This window comes from Wyeomyia smithii, chromosome 2 (genome assembly GCF_029784165.1).
Source record: "Wyeomyia smithii strain HCP4-BCI-WySm-NY-G18 chromosome 2, ASM2978416v1, whole genome shotgun sequence".
Taxonomy (NCBI): domain Eukaryota; kingdom Metazoa; phylum Arthropoda; class Insecta; order Diptera; family Culicidae; genus Wyeomyia; species Wyeomyia smithii.
In genome coordinates, this window is record NC_073695.1 from 207,206,847 (window position 1) to 207,229,606 (window position 22,760).

The 22,760-nt window shown below is 36.9% G+C and overlaps 1 protein-coding gene across 7 annotated transcripts in view; it reads left to right on the forward strand.

Moving 5' to 3' along the window:
* Nucleotides 1-22,760, forward strand: part of LOC129725819 (xaa-Pro dipeptidase) — a 207,087-nt gene that overhangs the window by 151,807 nt on the left and 32,520 nt on the right. For all 7 annotated transcript variants that reach the window (XM_055682077.1, XM_055682075.1, XM_055682082.1 and 4 more), the window contains 2 exons: nt 845-1,036; nt 10,935-10,982. In XM_055682077.1, coding sequence (XP_055538052.1) covers nt 845-1,036; nt 10,935-10,982 — 240 coding nt within the window. The remainder of the gene's footprint in view (nt 1-844; nt 1,037-10,934; nt 10,983-22,760) is intronic.

Consider the following 22,760-nt stretch of genomic DNA (forward strand, 5'->3'; position numbering starts at 1 on the left):
TGAAAAGCCATATTCCACGTGGACTAGTTTTTGGTGGTTATGGACCCCTTTCCTCTCCGTGGACAATCATTCATATAAATACCCTAAAATTCACCTTGGACTTTCGCCAACATAAACTTTTCACCAAATTGCTTCTCATAAATATAAACTTATTCATGTTGTTTTAGATGGTTTAATTTTTTGATAAAGCAGCAAAGTTTCACTCAAAATTCATCGAAACAGTAAAGTGATCAAAGTCACCTCGGAATGATGTTTGATTTAAAAATTTTAAAGCCTTTTTAAAAACAGCAGAATTGTTGCTAAACTTTTGAAGTCAGTACTCATTTTAAAAATATCAAACAATTTAGTATTCAGTATACCTATCTTTAAAATATTCAAGATATATTCAAAAAAATGATCAAAGTCATCCCAGTTTACGGTAACTATTTTTTATTAATTCTTACTTAAAGACCATGTCATCGACTTGTAAATAAGACTTGCGCTCCATTTTGCTGTCTTGACCAACCATTGCAATTATTACGTTTGATGATCTGATATGATGTTGTCCGAGTGTTTGTTGTATGTCGCACGTCATTCTTATTGCCTTACTTATCCGTTCACTTTTTTTCCTCTTGTCTTTGTCTTTTTGCTCATTTTATCCTGTTGTCTTCTATGTAGTTTTAAAATGTTTGCAGATATCATGAAAAAGTATCGTAGCAATATGATATCAACTTCCCAGATGTACTTGAGATACGATGCTAGTCCTTTCATCGTCCTGTGCATTAACAGTTGATTGCTAAATTTTCATCAAGAACACCTGATTATAACGTGCTTTATTAACTGTATGTTGTTTTCCTTTCTGCAGGAGTCCTACTTCACGTATCTGTTCGGTGTAACAGAACCGGGCTGTTACGGCACGGTGGATGTCGCATCCGGGGCGACCACGTTGTACATGCCCCGTTTACCGGCCGAATATGCCGTCTGGATGGGCCCACTACTGACGCCGGATGATTTCAGGAAAAAGTACGAAGTCGATGCGGTGCATTATGCGGATGAGGTAAGCAGAGGCCATTTACTAATTCCATTTTCTATATCGACTAACGGTCGGAATCGATTGCATGAATTTGGTACGATGAAATTGATTCTGTATTTATTCACCATTCCAGTGTGTATAAACAACACTGTTAATATGTACAATAAACATTGCTCAATTACATCCACATCGCAACCGAGTCACTCTGTAACAATCAGTGAAAGCGCGAAATGCTCTCTGAACTTTTGATCGAAAATGTGCAAAAAAAAGAAACAAAACAACAAAGAGCACTATAAAGTGCCGTGATTGCCGTTCCCCATTGCGATCCATTCTTTAAAGTAGACCGTACACATACCTAGAGATATGATGATTGAACAAGAAATTCGTTAAAACTATGTAAGGCATAGGTAAACTACTAAAAAAATAATAATAATAAACAGCTGCAAAAAACCGTCTATAATTAAATCGTAATCGAACGGAACTTTGCTCTCTGTTGAGCGGAGACAGTAAAAAGTAAGAAAAATGGTGGACAAGCCAACATAAGATGTAAACAAAAACTAAATTTCATTTCCCCCGGCCGCCGGTCACGTCACGCGTTGGTGGCGGGCTTGTTTGCGTTGTTTCTTGTGTGTCTGCTATGGTACCGTTGTTGTGAGCTGCATTTTTATACCGCTTTTGTCGTAATCATTGATTTTTCTTTCAACTGGAACTGCACCACTGCCATGGAGGCATGGTATGGTGTGATAGCCACGTCACGTCATACATAAATCAGTTGCGTAGAGGAGCGCGACTCAAACGATCAATATTATCGAATCGTAACGAAACTGGACACCTGCAAGTCGCCCTGGGATGGACTACTTCTGAAGGCAGTTTGGAATGCTCTACCCCGCCCAAAATCTTTTGTGTGACAGTTTTACATTTCGTTGAAAATTTAAATTCGTGAAGTTCCAGTTACCAGTGAATTGTTTCCCATGAAAATGTATGTATGTTAGAATGAATCAATACGATGATGTAATACCAGATAAGACACAGGCATAAACAGTACGATCATTGTTCAAAGTTCAGTCCAGATGAACAACGAGCGAGTTATCAGTAATGTTGTCTACTGTTACGTCCAATCGTGCGCAAGATTTTGGTTTGAGGTGCTTTATTCAAATGGATTTTTGGATCTTCAGGCGGTTTCTGCTATCAACTGCTGTAAAAAGTGTTTTCTAATCTGTAATTTCGAAATCGTTGTTTGTGATGTAAAACTCTGCCTCTCTATAGATTTCTTCTTTTCAATTTATAAAATTATAATTGTTATTATTCTCGCAACTTCGGACATGGAGTTGTTTGATCATATGAATTATTTACAGTTTTGATTGAATTTTGACGATGAAAAAAAAACATTTTTTCTCATTTTTTTTTTCAATTTATATCGATTAACGTTGATAATTTCTTCGAAAACAATTTATACTCAATTCTATTCTATTTTTTCTACGCCTTGACTGTTATTTTAACGGGATGTTAACAACATGTGAACAGTTCCCGCCCTCGCTTCTTCCCATGCGCATGACTTTGCTTGCGTCACATTCTATACGCTCGGAAGCTGTTTCTAGTTTTCATCAGCTATCATGACTGCTAGGAGGTCACACCCTGCTGGTGGCTAACGTTCCGGCTAGTTGCTTGTTTACATCGGATTTCACGATATTTAGCTGACGTCTATGAAATCTAATATTTGCTAATACGTTAATTGAATGGGTCTACAAAGAACGAAATCCAGACAAGGGTTCAGTGTCAACTCGACAGTTAACGATAAACGCGCATGTATGGGGGTACTGCCAAATTGACGGCCAATACAGAATCAAGGGAAGGCTTCGTTCCGAAGCTCGAATCACATGCTCGCAGGCAAGTGTAACTTGACAACGATTAGTAAAAGAGGTTTATTGCAGCTCTACCTTGTGCAATATTCACCTGCCGGTTCATTTCAATTTCATTGCGTTGTTTTCTGTAGATATACATATATATGGAATCACGTTTCAAAACTGGCTTGTTTCTTCTGCTGTGCAAATCCATTCTCTATTCGCATATTAAATTTTTATTACGAATTTTGATTGGTTCAAAATTTGCGTAATGGTTCTTGGTTGAATGGAAAAATTCTTTCTTGAGTTTTCTCGTTCCTCGCAACGACGTCACTCACCGCTTCATATCTGCTCTCTAACTATAGTCTAACCTCGAGCATAGTGATACAACGAAATCCAAATTTAACGAATTCGGCGAAAATATAAAGCAACAACCTTCATCAATTATTGCTTACAGTTCAACAGCAACGCACCGTTTCTAATCTCAATGTTTACAAAACTCAGCTCCCCGGCTGGCAGAAACTTGCATTCCAAGACCAAAGTTCATTCCTCGAAATAGACCAAACAAGAGCAGCGAGTCATCAGTCTGCAGCAGCAACACCGAACGGCGTACGTGTAAACAAAAACGCAAATGACTCTTAATTTTAGTTGGCAAACGGCAGCCAAAATTCTTTGCAACCCAATAACGCAATCCGGCGGTCGGCCCATTGTTGTTCGAAAATAGTGTGCCGCCATGGGTGTATGTTTCTGAAACGCCAAGACATACGGTGCTGACGGATAGACGAAAGACGGCCAGTGCCAGTCCCTAGAGAGAGATAGAGATTTGCAGCGTAATGAACGGTAACGACCGTATCGGTGTACGGATGCCAACGGTCATTTCGTTCGCCCTAGATAAATGAGGTTAGAAAAAAAATTCCAGCACATTTTTTTTCCGAAAAATATTTAAAGCAGCTTAATTTACGCTAACCAATAATATTGACAAAACAGCTCGACCTGTCCTACCCTGCAGTCCCTGCAGTAACAGTAACCGCTGCATCACACGATCCCGCTGTGTTGTGTAGCAAGACAGAGCTCTAAATATAACCGGAAAATGTTTGCTCTTCCTGAATTTCGCACAAACCGCGACAGATTTTACAACAGTGGTGTAATGTTTTGCTGACTGGCCAATGCCATTCTTCTTCTAGAAAAAGGCCACGTCTTCTATCAGTATGATGCTGCTGCGTCTGTTTTCACACCACACCGCGCCGCGGCCGGCGTCGTCGACGGTTAGTAAATACGATGGATGGGCGATCCGATTCCGTGATAAATTCAAACGTCGAGGAAGTAAACGCCCGTTGTGTTTCGGTCTTCCCAGTGACGTCTAACCTGAAACGGGACGTTCGCTGTACGCATTAACATTCCGGCACGATCGTAATGCACGATCCGGGCGACATATTCCGAAAATGGTGCGATTGTTGGCCCACACCAATTCGTATAAACGTTGAGCGATAAATGTGCGTGTCGTTTTAGGTTTGGTGAAAAACGTATGTAAATAATTTATTGCCCAGACACAGTGTAACGTTGTTCTTCACCTACGAAGCCAGCGCTTTGAGTGTAGCAAATAACGAGACAGATAAATTTTGAAATTGTTATACTCAACTTTCTTTCTATAGGGGTTTTTTATGGCATAGATGATGTTAAGTTTTTTGTTTCGTTCCGTTCTAAATCATGTTTCCATCAGTCGAAGATAACGGGCCTCAAACTCCTGAATTTTAGACAATATCGACAATTTTAGTGACGGGAATAAAAACTCTCTTTAACTAGCTATTTCACTTACTTACTTTATTTTTTTGGTCGACGGAGTCGTTCTCCAGTCGCTTCATACACCAAGCAGATCATGCATCTTCTTCCACCACGCACTGGATATACGAGGCCTACCGCGGAGTTGATGGCCTCTTTCTGGTTCTCTGCTGAAGATAGTTTTGGGGGCTCTAGAGCATTCTGGCTATATGTCCAGCCAACTTAAACTTACCATGCTGTATTATATTCATTATATCAGCTTGCTTGTACAGCATTGCATGATTCAGCCGCCCGCTTCGGGTCAGACGCTGTTGTACACCGCCCCGATCATGGAGGGATAGCTGCATACTTCACAGTCAGTATATGTCCAAAGTTTCCACCATGAGTTGGTTACCAGATCTCCGATACTCGTGTCCCGGTCAGCACCACGTTGGGGTAGGAGTTGCTGGACAGAAGTAGGTAGGCACATCAGAGTCTCAAGCTACACGTGTCCAGCTATTTACCAACTAACTTTCTTACGAATATATAGAATACCATTCATCACAGAAAAAATCTTTGAATATTTGTGGGATGTTGAAGAAAACTCGCTTGCAAGACCGATACAAACTGCTTGAAATTAGTTCAGGAAAATTGATCGATTGGGAATTTTAATTGCTCATTGTAAAAGTTTGCCAAATCTGTTTAACGATCTGAAAAATAACCAAAGTGCTGACAGAGAAAACGATAGTGAACAAACTGTTATACTTATGCTTGTATTCATATACACATTTCGAATATTTCGTCCTAATGCACAGGAGCCTGAACAAGCTGCTCAAAATTGGTTACTCACCCTATAATAATAATAAAAAATAGTAGGAGGTTGTATCCAAGACACGACCGCATAATAGAATGCCAATGAGATGTATGAAAAAGATTGTCCTTCGAATATCGTTTAGTGGTAGGGCTCAAAAGTTTCGTCTTCTCGAATAGAGTCCCCATGCAAAATTTCCGCTCGATCGGACATCGGGAACACGTGCCTCGAAGCGATCAGAATTTCAACTTTTTGACTGCTGAGTGAGTAATGCACAGGTAGTTCATGAAATTGCCGTTATCGAATTTATTTTTCGATGTCAAATGTCTTAGAAGGCATGAAACGTCGAGATATGGTGTTGACTCGAAAAAAAAATTTACAAAAAAGTCGAGTTTCTGGGATTCAGAAAACTTTTAAGCTGGGAGACTTGAAACGTTAACCGCTTTGAGGCACGTGTTCCCGATGTCCAATCGAACTGAAATTTGACATTGGGACTCTATTCGAGAAGACGAAACTTTTGAGCCCTGCCGCTAAACGAAATTCAAAAGTTGATTTTTTTTCTATTTACAGTAACTGTTCGCTAACTGGGCGACGAGCACTTCCCAGTTATTGAAATCAGCTCGCTAACTGGGATATCATCTCAATGCCGAGGGGGATTTCGATGGATAACACTGCTTTGCGACAATTTCATAAAGGCTTACGTTCTCAAGTTGATCACCAAATAGGGAAGCCACACCTACAAATTTATCTCTCAAATGAAGCGGGTAAACTTTAGTTTTATATAGCGAGTACATCTATCAGCTTTATTATTGTTTTTGTATTTTAAATATGCTCGATTAGAGAAACTTTAATTTTTCAGTTTTCGTTCCCAATCCACATGCCCCCCGTTCGTTTTGATATTTGACGTTTGTTGTCTTTTAAACCGGGAATTCTCCCAGTCAGCGAGCGCCCAGTCAAAAAGAAGCCCAGTTAAAGCGAATAGTTACTGTATAAATAAAAAAATCAACTTTCGAATTTCGTTTAGCGGTAGGGCTCAAAAGTTTTGTCAGTTTGGCCCCAAGCTCGAAAGTTTTATCCAGAAAGTTGATTTTATAGAAAAACTTTTTTTCGAGTGAACACCAAGTCTCGACGTTTCATGCATTTCTAAGACACATGGCATCGAAAAAAAAATTTTTTATGTCGACCTGTCCTTGTTTTTCCTTTACCCCGAAAGTCGATTTTATAGAAAAATTTTTTTTTTCGAGTTAACACCAAATCTCGACGTTTCATGCATTTCTAAGTCATATGGCATAAAAAAAAAATGATACCGACAGCCTGTCCTTTTTTCATCGATATTTTTCGTGGAATTTAGACCGTTTTGAGGCATGTGTTCCCGATGTCCGATCGAGCTGAAATTTTGCATGGGGATTTTTTTCGAGAAGACGAAACTTTTGAGCCCTACCGTTAAACGAAATTCGAAAAATCGATTTTTATTGAAATTCTATCGCATAACTAACGTAGAATACGCACGCTGCCCGACACACAATTTTGTTGATTTATAGCTTGTATTATATGTTCAAATTAAGGAACTCTCCATTTAATAGCCCACATGGATTTTGATTTGTGCAACTCGAAATCGTTGAATAACGCAACTGATGCAAATTTCACAACAGTCCAATTTGAGAACAAACATCACGAAAAACGCCTTTATATTATTAATGAGCTCTTTGGTTGATAATCTATGAAAATTCAGTTTTATTCTGGTTGCATCCAGGACGTTCGCACTAGAAGTTAAAAAACTCTCCAAATATTGATTTCAACCTGCATATTTATAGTTGTGTTTTAGAGTAGAGGTAGGTATTTACGATGCTTTCAATTGACTTTTTAAGCAGGGCTAATTCAAGAATTGAATTGATTTTTGCTATTAATAGTACTGAGATGTGAAAATCTCATTAACTGCTTCAATTGAAAGCAAGTGATCGTCCCTAAAAGAACGATTGGGTTAATTTTCTACAAAACTGGGAATCAATCGAGTAATGCCTTTTTTCCTGTTTTCTTCGATGGCAAATCAGCTTGGATATTCGGAAGAACATTTACAAATTTACAATTTACAACAAAATATACACCCGAAAGGCGCGAAAATCAGTCGACGAATGAATGATGATGTGATGAAATAAACCCCGTTGGATTTTCTTAAATACCTATGGCGAGGACTAAAGCCACAAGTGGGCGGGGCCACGTATACGGTATTATGAAAGAAATTAAAAAAGGTTGGGCTGCGCTGCGCGTTATTTTTTAGGTATAGAGACGAACGTTGTGCGCGAGGTGCATTAGTTTTCCGTCAACTATTCAACTGTCAACAAACTCAACAACATTAAGATGACGTCAAGGTTACAAGCGGGTTACGGACGAGCGGCAGAGCAGCCATGTTTAGCCTCCTATACTATTGCTGTTACCAGGAGAGCTAACCAAGTACGCTGGATCCAAATCTAAAGCTATTACGAAATGCACTAGTTCACAGTCAATTGTTGCATTCCTTCTGTCCGCTTGCTACTAGTCTATCCAGTTTCAGTAAATCATCCTTTTGCTACAGTGATCGAATGAACAATGAATGAAAACTAAATTGTTGCATGCTAACTTTTATATGTTGCTAATGACACTTATACTTCCGGTGGGAGTGTCGTTGAGCACTCAAGGGAACAAAGCAACAACAACAAATTGGTTGTATCCTTTAGTGTCGGCTCTGCTGGTGAAATACTTGGATTACATCATTGCGGGTACGCGATTGGTTGAAATATAATCAAATTGGTTATGAATGCAAACCTCTTTACTATTGAAAAATGTTTCAAAATTTTTTTTTCATGAACTAGAGAATTTGACTAGAATTCGTTCAGTGGTAACAAAGTTGTGAGCATTTGTAATCTTGCATTCTGCCGTTTCACTCTTTTTCCGATTATTCCGGAATGGCACCCTGTTAAAATAGGATGTATTCAACGTCAAAATAAAGACACAATCATAAGCAAAAATAACATAGATTGTGTACATTGACATTGTACAATTTTCGCATTAGCTTCTTGAATGCTGATTTCATCTCTTTTTTCAATAGTTTGGTGGCTCTTAAAAGGACCGTTCGATATGATTTGGGATTGGTGCATGTGGAAGGATATGTAAATAACTATTATCCTGCAGTTGGTACTATCTGCTGCTGCTATAAGAATTAGTTTGAACAAGAACAAAATAAACTACTTTTGCTTGTTTCGCTGTTTTCTGTTTTCACTATATGCTACCTTTCGCTTCTACCATTGATACTGCATGCTTCGAAAGCCAAATTGAAATTGATTGTTGATGGTGGTTGAATACTGTACTACTACGTAAAAAGAATGTTGCAAACACTACCATTAGCATCATTTTCAAGAAAGAAAAAGCGCGTTCGTCATATAAAAATATAAAACCAATAATATAGCTTTTTTTATAGAAAACAATAGATTTAAGAAAACTCAAATGTACATCAATACAATGTAATGAAACTTTTCTCTAGTTATCTCGTTAAAAATAGACGAAATGAGTCTGAGTAAATGGCCATTGACTGCGCGAAGAAAAATCAAACTTGTTTCGTGATGACAGCCGTTAGGTGCAGACGGTCAAAGCAGATTGCTTCCAATGATGCTACAGATACAAAATTATAAAAACTACTGCTGTTTACTAGAGTTTCAGAGAGGCGACGCAACCTCTCCTTCGAAAAAGGGATATCTTAGTCCATGCTCTCATCGTTACTGCTCTTCGTAACGTTCTATGTGGTTTATGCTTTCACTCCTTCGTCTTGTTTTTTTCTGCTAGTTTTTTTTGTATCAATGATAGGGAATTTATTAATCGGTGGCAATGTTAGTAGTTCCAGGGTTAGAGAACTGGCTCTTGGTACCTACTATATGGTTGGAAACAATTGCACGACCCAAACGGTCCTGTTGAAACCGACAACGTATTGTTTCTGTACATTTTTTATTAAGCATTCATTTAGACACATTCAGTCTAATGAATATATGGCTAAAGCCACGATCACATGCTAAATGACCGGTCTCTCTCAGTTGAATATTTTAATGCATCTGGCCCCGTTATAAAAAGGCAAACCACCATATTAGAATTCTCTTACTCAGTTTCGATCAACCCAATAGCGAGCGTAACGGCCGGTCACCAAATCGATTTTAAAAGTAATTACAATAATTCTTAGTGTAATAAAGTTTAAATAGTCTAATAAAACGTTGTCAGAGTGTAAAATCTATATTGAGCTAAAAAAACATCAGTTTTGTAGTATAAAAATCGTGTAGTGGGTGCATGAATAAAAAGAACTATTCGCATACTGATTTGGTGGGAAATTCGAAATTCGCGCCGGAATTGCGGAATAGCGCTATATCGGAGGTCACAACAATGGCAAATAATTATAACGAAACACACTCTCTTGCTGCAATGTTGCCATGTTGCTTCCTGATTGGTATAAGAAACGTGACTCAGAAAAGGCCTCGAAAAATTATTCGAAACGAAGTTTACTTAGCTAGGAATTCGTTGGTGTAAGCGCATCCGCAAAATGCTCGAGCTTCAATGATTTGTTGCATCCTCAGTTAGTCTATGTCGAATTTGAATTTCATACATAATATTATTACAGTTTGTGTGCTCAGTATCGACGCTAGTGAAAACTTTCCAATAATGTTGCTGAGAGGAGATAGTAACTATCGTCATTAACTTCTTATAAGATTTTTTTCCTTAAAATGCATCAACAAATATCGCATCTGTAAAATTTTGCTAAAGAGAATTTTGCGAAAAAAACTGTAGCGGATCAGTATTTATCATTCGCACGAATTATAATTTTGTAAGCAATTTTAGTACTCCTACCAACCTCGAACATTCTAATATTACACAAAAAGTTGCGGGAAAAATCAGAAAAACACGACCGTATATTGGCAAAACAATTTGAAACTGACTAGTGAAATCTGGATTACGCAGGAACATTCTCTCTCAGTCACAAAAATAACTCTCGCAAGGTAGTGTGTGTACTTTGAACGAGATGCGTTATAGAATGGGTGCAACGTTAGGTGACTACGATATTGAGCTTCGAAGAATGAACCTTTCCAGTAGTTCAATGGAACAAAACACCATGCCGGTGACAGGAGGATTGCGGGTTCAGTTCAAGAGGTATATTTTTTGTAAGCCCAAGTCACATCCGTCAGTTTTCGATCTTTTCAAAAATTACATAAACTGTCTACTTTGCCGATGATTTCTTCTACCAGTTTCAGCAGTGAAAAAATATTAAACATTAACTATGAACCTCGTGTGATTTAAACTCAGCCTAGGTTTCCGCAATGAATCAAACCTGAGGGTTATTATTTCAGACTAATTATCCACTAGAGCAAAAGTTTGATTATCATGTAATACTCAATGACAAATATATATGAATTGAAAAATTTAACTTTGAACAAAATTTTGTCATGAGGTTTTTTGCTATACATTACTAATATTGAAAAATATTAATATTTCGTTCCAGATTGAATCCAAGATAGCAGCACTGAATCCATCTGTACTACTAACTCTGGTAAGTAATAAGTGTTTTATCATAATCTTACTTCTCTGAAGTTACAGTCGAGAAAGTGGAGTCTTCTGTAAGCCAAAACTTATTATTTGCTTCTTGCTATGGTTTCGTAACTTAGCATGCATTTATTTTTAAAGCTAGTTGAATGTTCAATTTAATTTTCCAAGTGTGTTTTTTGATGATCAGACGAGATGACTCTCATTTAATTCATTACCGATACAACAAACGTACTTGGAAATTGCTTAGCAATCAAAGCCTTCATGTATGCTGTACTATGTCACATTCCACCTTATCGACGACATGCACACCTGAATCAAATAGAGGCACTTATCGTATGATAAAATTACTAACCACAGTGACCGAATTGGCGTCAACGGGCGACACCCATCCCATTCCACCTTTAAACGATATGGCTAGTGGAAGTGAAGTGGAATAACACCGTGCCTCCTAACAATCTGAACAATTTGCCTAGGTTATCATAACACACGATGCACGTACTGTTTCCCCTTGTAAAAGTCCCGCTGCCGCTTGCCCATGCTGCTGTACACTAGCCACGCAGCCGCACCTCCTCCGGCAAAGGTAAACAATAACAAAAACAACAACAGCCGCAACTAAATTGGAAAAGTCCTTACCCCAGCACCTTGGTGAATCGATTTAAATTGTTCGGGGGGTGTTTGGATGGATAAAGCACTAACCAAACTAGCCTGCTGTCCCCAGGAAAACATTAATCCTATTACATCCCAATATTGAGGCTTTTTTCTATGATCTAGAAAACTGAGCTAATTGTGAACAGCAGCGATAACATCACGATATGAAAATATTCCGTCTCTCAGCAGCTATCAAATTCTATTTATGTTTACCCTCCGATAGTGTCTCACATTTCATCAGCCCAGCTCGGAGACACACTTTCCGGGCCGGAGTGTCTCCGTGTGCACGATAGGGCCAACGGCATTATAAACATTCTGCTCCAGCACACGCAGTCACGTTGCATCCATATGAAATTTAAATGCTGAGCTGAGCACTGCTGCCGCGGTGAAGTGCTGCAAAAGAAGCTTACTCATTTATTTACTAAGCCGGGGTAGGATTTTATTGTGACACTTTACCCGCTCCGGTCTGATGTAGTGACAGTCTTCGTTGAACTCGGTTGTGAGTTACAAAAGAAAATGTCGTCAGAATAATACTGGAACGAGATGAGACATGCTTTCAGTGCAGTTGGAAGATGTGACGCAAATGGATATGTTGATGGACTAATACCTTTTTTGGGAACTGTGTAGCTACTAATGGTTATAACGGTGCCAATTTGCTTTCGTCACAATGTTACACTTTGAGTGATCTTTTTGGTGCTTCAGCGAGAATCACATTGATATGTTTTATTAAAAAAATAACAATTAACTTGAAATTTTAATTCATTTTGAAATATGTTTTTTTTTCGTAAAGTCTAAATGCTGAATTTTTTTTAATTAGTAAATTTTCTTCTCGGCAACAACTATGAATAGAATATGCACTTAACTACTGCCAGTACTGATCAACGTCACACTTTTCTCTTGTTCACACTGATATAAACTGTATCTTTTGAGCAAAAAGAATAGAAAAAGTGTGAAAAACTCATTGGATTCTTTGACTACCGAAATTTTTGACCAGCTGATTGAACTTGGTAAATTATCCGAGTGTCTCTGCTGAATGTTTGGACATAAATCAGCAAAACCTATCAACCTACCACAAACCATCTAATTCTTAAAAAAAACTTCCCCCTCTTTTAAACAATGGTCTAATATTAATAATAATCTAGTTTTGGATGAGGAGAAAATTAATGACTGGTTCCTCAGCTCAGCTCAATCTATGTTGTACATTCTAATTTGGCTTGTTTAATTTGACATTGTTCCATCTTGATTTCAATTTTGACTTCCTAAACAAAATTTTCAAACCAAATGCTTTTCCGAAATTTTCTTTTACACCATTTTTAAGAGAATGGGTTGGCATACGCACAATTACAAACGAGTCCTTACTCGCCCACGCAGATACCAAAAAAATAAAACTTTTTTTTTGTGTTTCGCGTGATTTATTTGCTAATGCATTTTTAAGATGTTTGTGCATGACACAAACAAATTGTAGCAGACAGGAGACGCTCATTTTTTTTTTTTTGTGAGGAATAAAATGTTTTTTTTGTATAGTGTATTACGCTAAGAGTATATCGAATCATGGTAGGCGATTCCTCTAAAGATGGGCTTGCCTTATGGCATCAACAAAATAATAAAAAAATTTCCCATGATAGCTACACATTTTCTTTAGCCTCGCAAAACCTATAACAATAACTAATAGGATTAGGTGATTTTTTTATACAATTGCCTTGTTCTATTTTGCCGAAACGAACATATTGAAACTGACACTGGAACTGACGGTCTATTGTTATGGTTACACTCCGGAATAGAGTAGAAAGTAAAATATGCATGAGAAATAAAATATTTTCTTGTATAAGAAATGATTCCCTAATCTAGAGTAACTAATATAAGATCTCGCCGAATATAGGAGCGATTACCTTACCACATGAAATATCCATTTCCTGCTAGTATCTTATCTGAACACCCAAATATACAATATTTTAACCATATCACCGTCAAGCAAGAGATACTAACTGTTTGCTGTAACATGTGAAACGAGGGAAATTCATAGGAATTGTAATAATCGTACCCCAAGTAACGGTAGTCTGTGTACTGGTTATCAAACCATATACATTTCTTGCGAAGTGTTTCGATACTATATACAAGTAGTGTTCTGAGAATTCGAACCAACGACAGCAATTTTTTTTGCCCTCGCCCATTCGACCGACATGAGCTCTACATATGTGTGACTCCGTTCAACTGCGGCGCTCTTCGGTAGTAAATTGTAAATATTCACAATGTGTGTCACAGTCTTGCTCCCGCCGCCGGCAATTTTATGCGCCAAATTTTTGTTAAATTTAGACGCTGCTACCGTTCGGGATTTTGCAAACCGCCCGCACGGATGGGATGGGATGCATTCAAACATTTGCCATTTTCCCTCAGCACAATGGGTGAGCTTGCGTCAAAAAGCGTCCCCGACATGCCAAATTTGCCTATCATTGCCGCCCGCCGTATTTTGCTTCAGCTTGGAGGTAACGAACAAGTATCTTAATCTGTCTACTTCCAAAACCTGACAGCAGCATCAAGCGTCTGCTGAACAGTGAGCGCAGCTTAAGTGTTTCATTCATTATGCTATTTTTGGCTAACAAACCAGCCGACACGAAACGTTTGTTGGTAGCTTCAGCGCCTGCTGAATATTTCGTGGCTTGATGAATTTTTATGCGGTACCGATTATATGACTTTGTTGCGAATATTTAACACATTTATTTAAGTTTAAACGATACAGTGCACATGATTTATGAAATGTCTTTCAAATGTTTCAGATAATTACTGAGCGCCAGAAGTACTAATGAGCAAGATCGCGCCAAATGACCTATGGTCGAATATCGACCATTTTTGATTTGAATGAAACTTTGCACACGTACTTGGCTTAGCAAACTGAGCATTTATCACAGATGGAGAGATTTTTTACAACCATGAGTTACATTCTAAAAGGGCGAATGCCTTTTGGCATAGGTTTTATTCGAAGCATTGTAGCCCAGAAACCGTTGGTTGTATAGAAAAACTGTCTGAGAATGAGTTTTAGGGAATTAAAAATGCACCATAAAAAAATATACACTGTACAAAAAACAATTTTTTGACCAAAAAAAATTAAAAATAAACATTAAATTTCAATTAAAAAAAAGAGTTGATCTTTTTTTTATTTTTTCTTTAAAGAAACTTGACGTTAATTCGCAACTTTTTAAAAAAAAGTCCAGGATGGAGAAATGAAAAATAATTTTTTTATGATAGATTAATTTTTTATAAAAATTCTTATTTAAACATTTTTCAAAATATTTGTGTTCTAATGATTTTAAAAGATGCAGAGAGTCATTTTGAATCAAAAAGCTCGTGGTACTAATCATTCTAAAGGCATCGGTTTTCGAGTTATTTTTAATTTAAGCTCGAAAAATTATTAATATTTCGGAAAATACACGTTTTTTTTTAATTTGTCCATGGTTCTCCAGCAAAAACCATACGTTCATTAGAATGCTTGATCAAAAATATACAATTCATTTCTTGACAACAAAACGATTAGATAAATAACTCAAGCGCTAAACCTTAGCCTACCTACACGTTCCCCCTTGCCGAATGTTTTATAAAAAAATATGTTTGTCGTGCAACACTACCTACTTGTTTACTAATAATAACTGTTTGTAAAGTACGCAACCAATAACTGCTGGGTTACCTATAATATCTGTTTTTGTATATAAATACGATTGCACTACTCCAGATGTGTGAGTAACAGTTTGCATTTTGTGAAGATGAATAAAGTGAAAATGGAATACACCAAGCCCAAATGCTGTAAACCCTTTCCTGATCATCGGTGCTCATCAATCTTACGCAAATTAAACGAAAACGTTATTGCAAAAAAAAAAAATATTGAATAGTCAAGCTCATTTTAAAACGTCTTTATCAATTTGTGATTCGTGTAGTTATTGGAATGATAGTCAAGCCACCATTCATCCCTTCGTTGTTTACTATTCAGAATCTGGAACACTTAAGAATATCAGCTTCATCATAAGATCGGAAGTACTCCATCATGATACTGTTGCGGTTCAAGTGTTCATTGCCAAATTAATGAGTTTTTTGAAAACAACAATAGAGTTGAAAAAAGCGATATTAATGTCTGATGGAGCTGCCTCACAATATAAAAATAAAAAAAACTTTGCAAATCTTTGCAAGTTCAAAACAAAATATAACGTCGATGCAGAGTGGCATTTTTTTGCGACTTCTCATGTTAAAGGTAGAGAAGGTCGGGTTTCGGGTTTTCAAACCCGAAACCCGAACCCGACTCGTACCCGACGGGTTCGGGTCGGGTTCGGGTTTGAAAATTTTTGAAAATGGGTACGGGTCGGGTTCGGGTTTTGTGAAAAAAAAATTTCGGGTTCGGGTCGGGTTCGGGTCGGGATTCGGGTTTGAAAAAGTTGGGTTCAGGTCGGGTTTGGGTATACAAACCCGAAACCCGACTATAAAATCAATGAAATCTCGGGTTCGGGTCGGGTTCGGGTTTCAATGAAATTTAATTTTCGGGTTCGGGTCGGGTTCGGGTTTGAACGAATAAAAAAGTTTCGGGTTCGGGTCGGGCTCGGGTTTTGACCGAAAAAAGAATTCGGGTTCGGGTCGGGTACGGGTTTGAAAAACATAAAACCCGACCATCTCTAGTTAAAGGCCCATGCGATGCAATTGGTGGCATATTAAAACGTATGGCAGGAAATGCAAGTTTAGCTAAAGATCATGAACATCCCATTACAAGCGCAAAAGAATTGTATGATTGGTCTAATCAGAAAAGTAATAAAAATTCTTTAAAAATGTCATTTAGTTGGGTATCATATGAAGAATATGAACAAGGAGTAACATAATGGAGCAATATTTTCAAAAAATCTATAATAATAGCTGCCACACAAAAGTATTACTCTTCTGTTCCGATTTCAGAAAAAAAGATACAAACGAAGCTGTTTTCAAAAGATGAGGAATCATTTACTTATGATGTGTATAAAATATAAGGGCAAACTAGTTCTGTAAAGAATCTATGTCATAAAAAATATGTTCCTAAGATAATAAAACTCGAAAATAAATATTCGATTCTTATATATATTTATATCACTTAGAACATTTAACTTTTTTCTTGGGAACCGTTCGCCCAATTTTGTTGTCAAAAAATGAATTGTATATTTTTGATCAAGCATTCCAATGAACGTATGGTTTTTGCTGGAGAACCATGGACAAATTAAGAAAAACGTGTATTTTCCTAAATAATTATAATTTTTCGAGCTTAAATTAGAAACAACTCGAAAACCAATGCCTTTAGAATGTTTACTACCAAGAGCTTTTTGATTCAAAATGACTCTCTGCATCTTTTAAAATCATCAGAATACAAATATTTTGAAAATGTTTGAATTAGAATTTTCATAAAAAATTAATCTATCATAAAAAAATTATTTTTCATTTCTCCATCCTGGACCTTTTTTTAAAAGTTGTGTATTAACGTCAAGTTTCTTAAAAAAAATTAACTCTTTTTTTCAAATTGAAATTTAATGTTTATTTTTAATTTTTTTTGGTCAAAAAAAATTTTTTTTGTACAGTGTGTATTTTTTATTATGCATTTTTGATTCGCTACAACTCATTCTCAGACAGTTTTTCTATACAACTAACGGTTTCTGGGCTACAATGCTTCGAATAAAACCTATGCCAAAAGGCATACGCCCTTTTAGAATGTAACTCATGGGTGTAAAAAATCTCTCCACCTGTGAAAAATTCTCAGTTTGCTAAGCCAAATACGTGTGCAAAGTTTCATTCAAATCGAAAATGGTCGATTAAATTTTCGCGTATTCCCAGGCGATTTGAAATGATTTTGCTCTTATATAACTAAATCAAATTTTAGAATTTTAAACTATTTTCTGGTGGCTTTGCAAATTTTCAATAACAACTAAGACAATTTTTTCAACAACGCTAAAACAAACTCAAAACCAAAAAGCAACAACAAAAAGTAGGGTTTTGCATTATCCCGCTGTACATCATATTTGTTCAGATAAACTTGAGCATTACTGAGAAAAGTATCCTGTTTCAATTGAAAAATCCTTTTGGCAGTTTCCATGTGTTTTTTTTTCTCAATAATTTATCTCATTTTACTTTACCTTGGACCATTAAACACCCTGATTGAAAACAATTTGCTATCTTTAGGCATATTCCATTGAAATTCTTGAAATGTTAAATGAAACAATACATCCAGCCTAACGTTCTGATTTTTGATAATTTGTTACCGAAACAAGCACCAGTAGTGCCACACCGTTTCCAATTCACGGTAATTATAATAATGAAATTGAATCCAAGTTATTAGCCGTAATTTCTCTTGAAACCTCTCGCCTATATACGGTGACCACTTCACATAGCAGCTGGTTCGGCGCACTTTCCAAAAATAGACGGTATGTTTTGATTTTTCTTTGTTTTGATTATTTATTTTCTACACATGCGGCGCGATGAGGTATCCTGATTTGTTCGCAGTAGAAACCTGCCGGCACCTGACACGAATTCATCAGCCGTTGGAAAACTCACTCTCCCAGAAACGTAGTGAGTAGCAGCACCTAGCGAGTAAGCAACAGAGAGTAGAAAAGAAGGGGCTAGTTTTGGTAATTTTCGTTTTTGCTAGCAAATGGAACGACTTTGCTTTAGCCGATATCTAAAATTTCATCATTTTCTTCAGCCGATATCTAAAATTTCTTTTTTTTCTATTGAAAATTATCAACATTTACTAATACAGTTCCACTTAAGATTTTCTTATTTTTTTTTTGTTATGTAAAGTAGAAAACTTCAATTTCAAGTAAATAATATACTTCAATTTTGGTAAAAAATTACTTGAATAAAACAACGTTCAACGCTTTCAATTTATATCAATTTCTCAAGCATAACCAAGAATCAGATAAAAAATTTAAAAAAAATATTTCACAGCTTCATTTACAATTGTCCATCCTGAACTTATCTCTTTCTTATTCTTATTCTTATAAAAATCGTAAATCTGTAGTTTTTTTTTGGTCTTGCATAAGTTTAGAGTGGAGCCCTAACTTTAGTTACTACTTCACATTAATCAGCCGGTTTAACTCGTGCCGTATCAAGAATTCGAATCCTTTCTAGCCGGTTTTTGGCTGTTTGCCGCCAGTATTTCCGGCGTCTCAGCACCCAAAAGTCGCCTTCGATCGAATCGAGCTATTGTGCACGGTATTCTGCTTTATTTCTGATACCGAAAGGATTGCTGAAAAGAAGTTTATCAATCAGGTCGTTCGGTATCCTTGCGTCATATCCGGCACACCACAGTCTTCCTACTTTAGTCGGATGTGCAATGGGGTTCTCACGTGTAGCTCGTGGATCATCCGTTTACGCCATTTTCCGTTTTCCTGTTGTACTTCACCGTAAATTGTCCGTAGCATTTCGAAAACTCCAAGTGCATTCAGGCCCTACTAATTTGATCTTCAACAATTTAACCATCGTTCAACTGCGCACCCCAATCTATCTCAGGATTATTCGAAGTGAAAAGTAGGCGCGATCCCAAATATACAAACGCCTTATCCACCACGAGCATTCCCACAAACAATTTTGTTGGATAACGGCTTGTTAGGCTATAGTTCAGCGATATCCACTGAATAATAGCATACTAAGCTGTAAATCAACAAAATTTTTCGTTGGGTCGTCACCTATATTATTCTCTTTGAAGCCTCTTCCCCGTATACACCTTGTGTACGGCGAAAATATGGGCAGTTCTATTCTACTAGCTTCCGATTTTGACATGGGACTACGTTTTTGTTTTCTATACTGGAATGCATTCTATAAAAAAGGAGATGAAACTGTCTAATGTTGCGTAGGATTTCAAACGATGATAACAGCATAACCACATGATGGCAAACAATAACCAATATGTTGTTGGATAGAAAAATGTTGGACAGGTTAGTAATACGCTAGTTATTACAATTATTTCATTGCTCAGTGCTGAAAAGTTTATACAAACAAGCACCAATCACATGCGAGCATTCCTAGCACAGACAACATGACACCAATCATTCCCTCTGATATTCTCTTTATCAATAACGAAAAAATTGACAAAGTCTCCCTGTCCCAATAGGTCAATTTATTTTTGCTTCCATGAACTTAGACTAATTCATGTCTTGAAGGTAAAGGTTTTTCGAAAAGTTTGAAACAACCCTTGCTCTTGAACAATTTTTAAATCTGCTGTTGGAACGTAATAAAAGTTGATGTCTTGAAAGAAAACATGCTGGTGAAAGCAACAGTACCGTACAGTATATGTGAAGCAGGGAGCCGCAGGTCTCTTGTCGTCTATGATTGCAGCGGTACACTTCTATTCGTACATTTCAGCGGTACACTTCTATTCGTACTGCAGTGGTACTACGATAGTTTTTTTTCCTCTGTGTGGACTCATCACTACGACCAGAGACATTTTGATCTATTGTGATATGCCACGATAGTTGCAGCATTCCCATTTGTCACCCTTCTTGTAGATAAGGCAGACGACTCCCTCCATCAATTCTTCTGGTAAATTTTCCTCTTCCCAAACATTGTTGGTGACCCAGTACCTTGCTTCAGCAAGTATTACACTATATGTTTTAGAGCTTACCCGGCAAGCCATCTTTCTCGGTGGCTTTGTTGTTTTTTAGCTCTCAAATCGCATGCTGGATGTTCTGGAGAGCGGAAGTAGCACATTACTCCTGTGGGATTGGTTAAACTTCTCAAAAAACTTGAAATTATGGTCACGTCATTCCGCTTCCCATTTGAACTTGATCAAGTGATCTTTTGTTCTACCTCTCTGGGGTTTCTCTTCTACCATTTGGTTTACCGTGCGTTGGTCAAGTGATCTTCAGGTAGCTTTGTGCAGGGTGGCACCCAACCGGGAAAACCGGGAGAACCGGGAAAAAACCTGGAATCGTTTGGAACCGGGAAAAACCGGGAAAAAACCGGGAATTTCACTGAACAATACAAGCCGGAGTGAGATTGTGCCAGTGGGGGTGGGATTGTGCCATACAAACCCATTTTTTGTCAGCCATCTCATGGCGATCACAAGACCAAAATTTCTTAAGTAAATTTTCTTTGAATACTTAACCAAAAACCTAAATTAATCCACCTATCGGTCAGACCCAGCCTTTCTCATTCAAACTTATTATTTGTAAAAATAGATTTACATGAACGCTTCAATCTAATAAATGTGTATTCACTTTTTGGGTTCTAAAATAATGATGTTGTAATAGAAGTATAAAATATGAAATTTGACGTAATGTAAATGCTCAATAAATAGCGAAATAAAAGTAATGATTCTTAATTTCGAACAATTCAATCACGAGCGATCACCGGAACATTCAAATGGTATGATAGCACATTTAAATTATATTGTGGCCACATATATTGATCAAATCAGGTATAGTTTTAAATAGCCTTTGATGTTTTTTTCTTTCCATAACTTTTGAACCAACCGAAATGTTCAAATAAGTCGTGTAATCTTTGAGATAATAGAATTTCGTTGTTTTATTAACAATTTAATACATAACGGTTGCTTAGTTCGATTATAATAATCAAATAAAATGTGAACGTATAGGGCAGCCAAACTTTGAAACCACGAGTTGAATCATAATTCATCAGTTAACCCTTAACTAGCCTGTTCATCTGATAATACAATTGATTAAATCGGTTGTGTACCTTCTGAGATATAGAAGTTTCGTGAATTTCACAATTCGGTACATTACAGACGAAGTTGCAGTTCGATTACAGTAAAATTCAATAGGGTGTTATGAGTCAGCTAGACCTTTCATTTGACACTAATTTCGTGAAAATCGGTTCAGCCATCTCTGAGAAAAGTGAGTGAGTTTATGTATTCTTCGGAATATGTTTCTTTTCATAGCTAGATTCCACATTTTTCAACATAACAGGCAAAGTAATAGTCCGATTGCAAAAAAATCAATAGGGTCTAATGGGGTAACTAGACCTTTCATATGACACTGATTTTGTGGAAATCGGTTCAGCCATCTCTGAGAAACATTAGTGAGATTAAACAGTCTTCAGAAGAAGTTTTTTTTCATAACTTTTGAACCACATGTTCAATCTATATAAAATTCAAAAGTTAAGGGTTTTTAAAATAGCCCGTTCATTTGATACCAATTTTGTTGAAATCGGTTGTGTAGTTTCTGAGATATTAATGTTTCGTGATTTTTAAATTTTTAAACAAAACCTCTAAAATAAAAATCCAATTACAATGAAATTTAATAGGGTCTTATGGGGCAACTAGAACTTTTATTTGCATATAATTTCATGAAAATCGGTCCAGCCATCTCTAAGAAAAGTGAGTGAAAATAAAAATCTGCACATACACACACACACACATACACATACACACACACACCCACACACATACAGAAAATGCTCAGCTCGTCGAACTGAGTCGAGTGATATTCGGCCCTTTGGAGTACTTTCATATCTTCGGTTTTGCAAGTGATTGCTATACCTTTCTAGGAGAAAGGCAGAAAGTTAAAAAATTATTGATTAGGAGTAAAATATTCGTGCTGAAGAAATAGCGAAATAAAAGAAATGACTTTGAATTTCGTACACTTCAATCACGAGCAGTACCGGGAACGTACGAATAACACAATACCAAATTTAAATTTTGTTGAGGCCATTTGTTTTGATCAAAGCAGTTACAGTTTTAAATAGTCTTTGAATTTCGGTTCATAACTTTTGAACCACATATCAATTTGCTATGAAATTTCTTACTTGTGGGTTTGAGAGACAACCTGTTCAAATGACACTAGATATGTTCAAATAAGTCGTGTGATCTTTGAGGTAATAGACTTTCGTTGTTTTTATAATTTAATACATAACGGTTGGAATAAAAATACGGTTATAGTCAAATAAAATGGGAACCTATAGGAAAGCCAAACTTTTCATTTGACACTCAGATTTTTGAATTTAGTCCAGCCATTTTCGGGAAAACGAGTGAATTTGAAAAGTCACCGGAACATGTTTCTTTTCACAATTTTTGAACCACGTATTTATTCACTATAAAATTCATCAATTAACCTTCAACTAGCCCGTTCATTTGATACCAATATTGTTCAAATCGGTTGTGTACTTTCTGAGATAATGAAGTTTC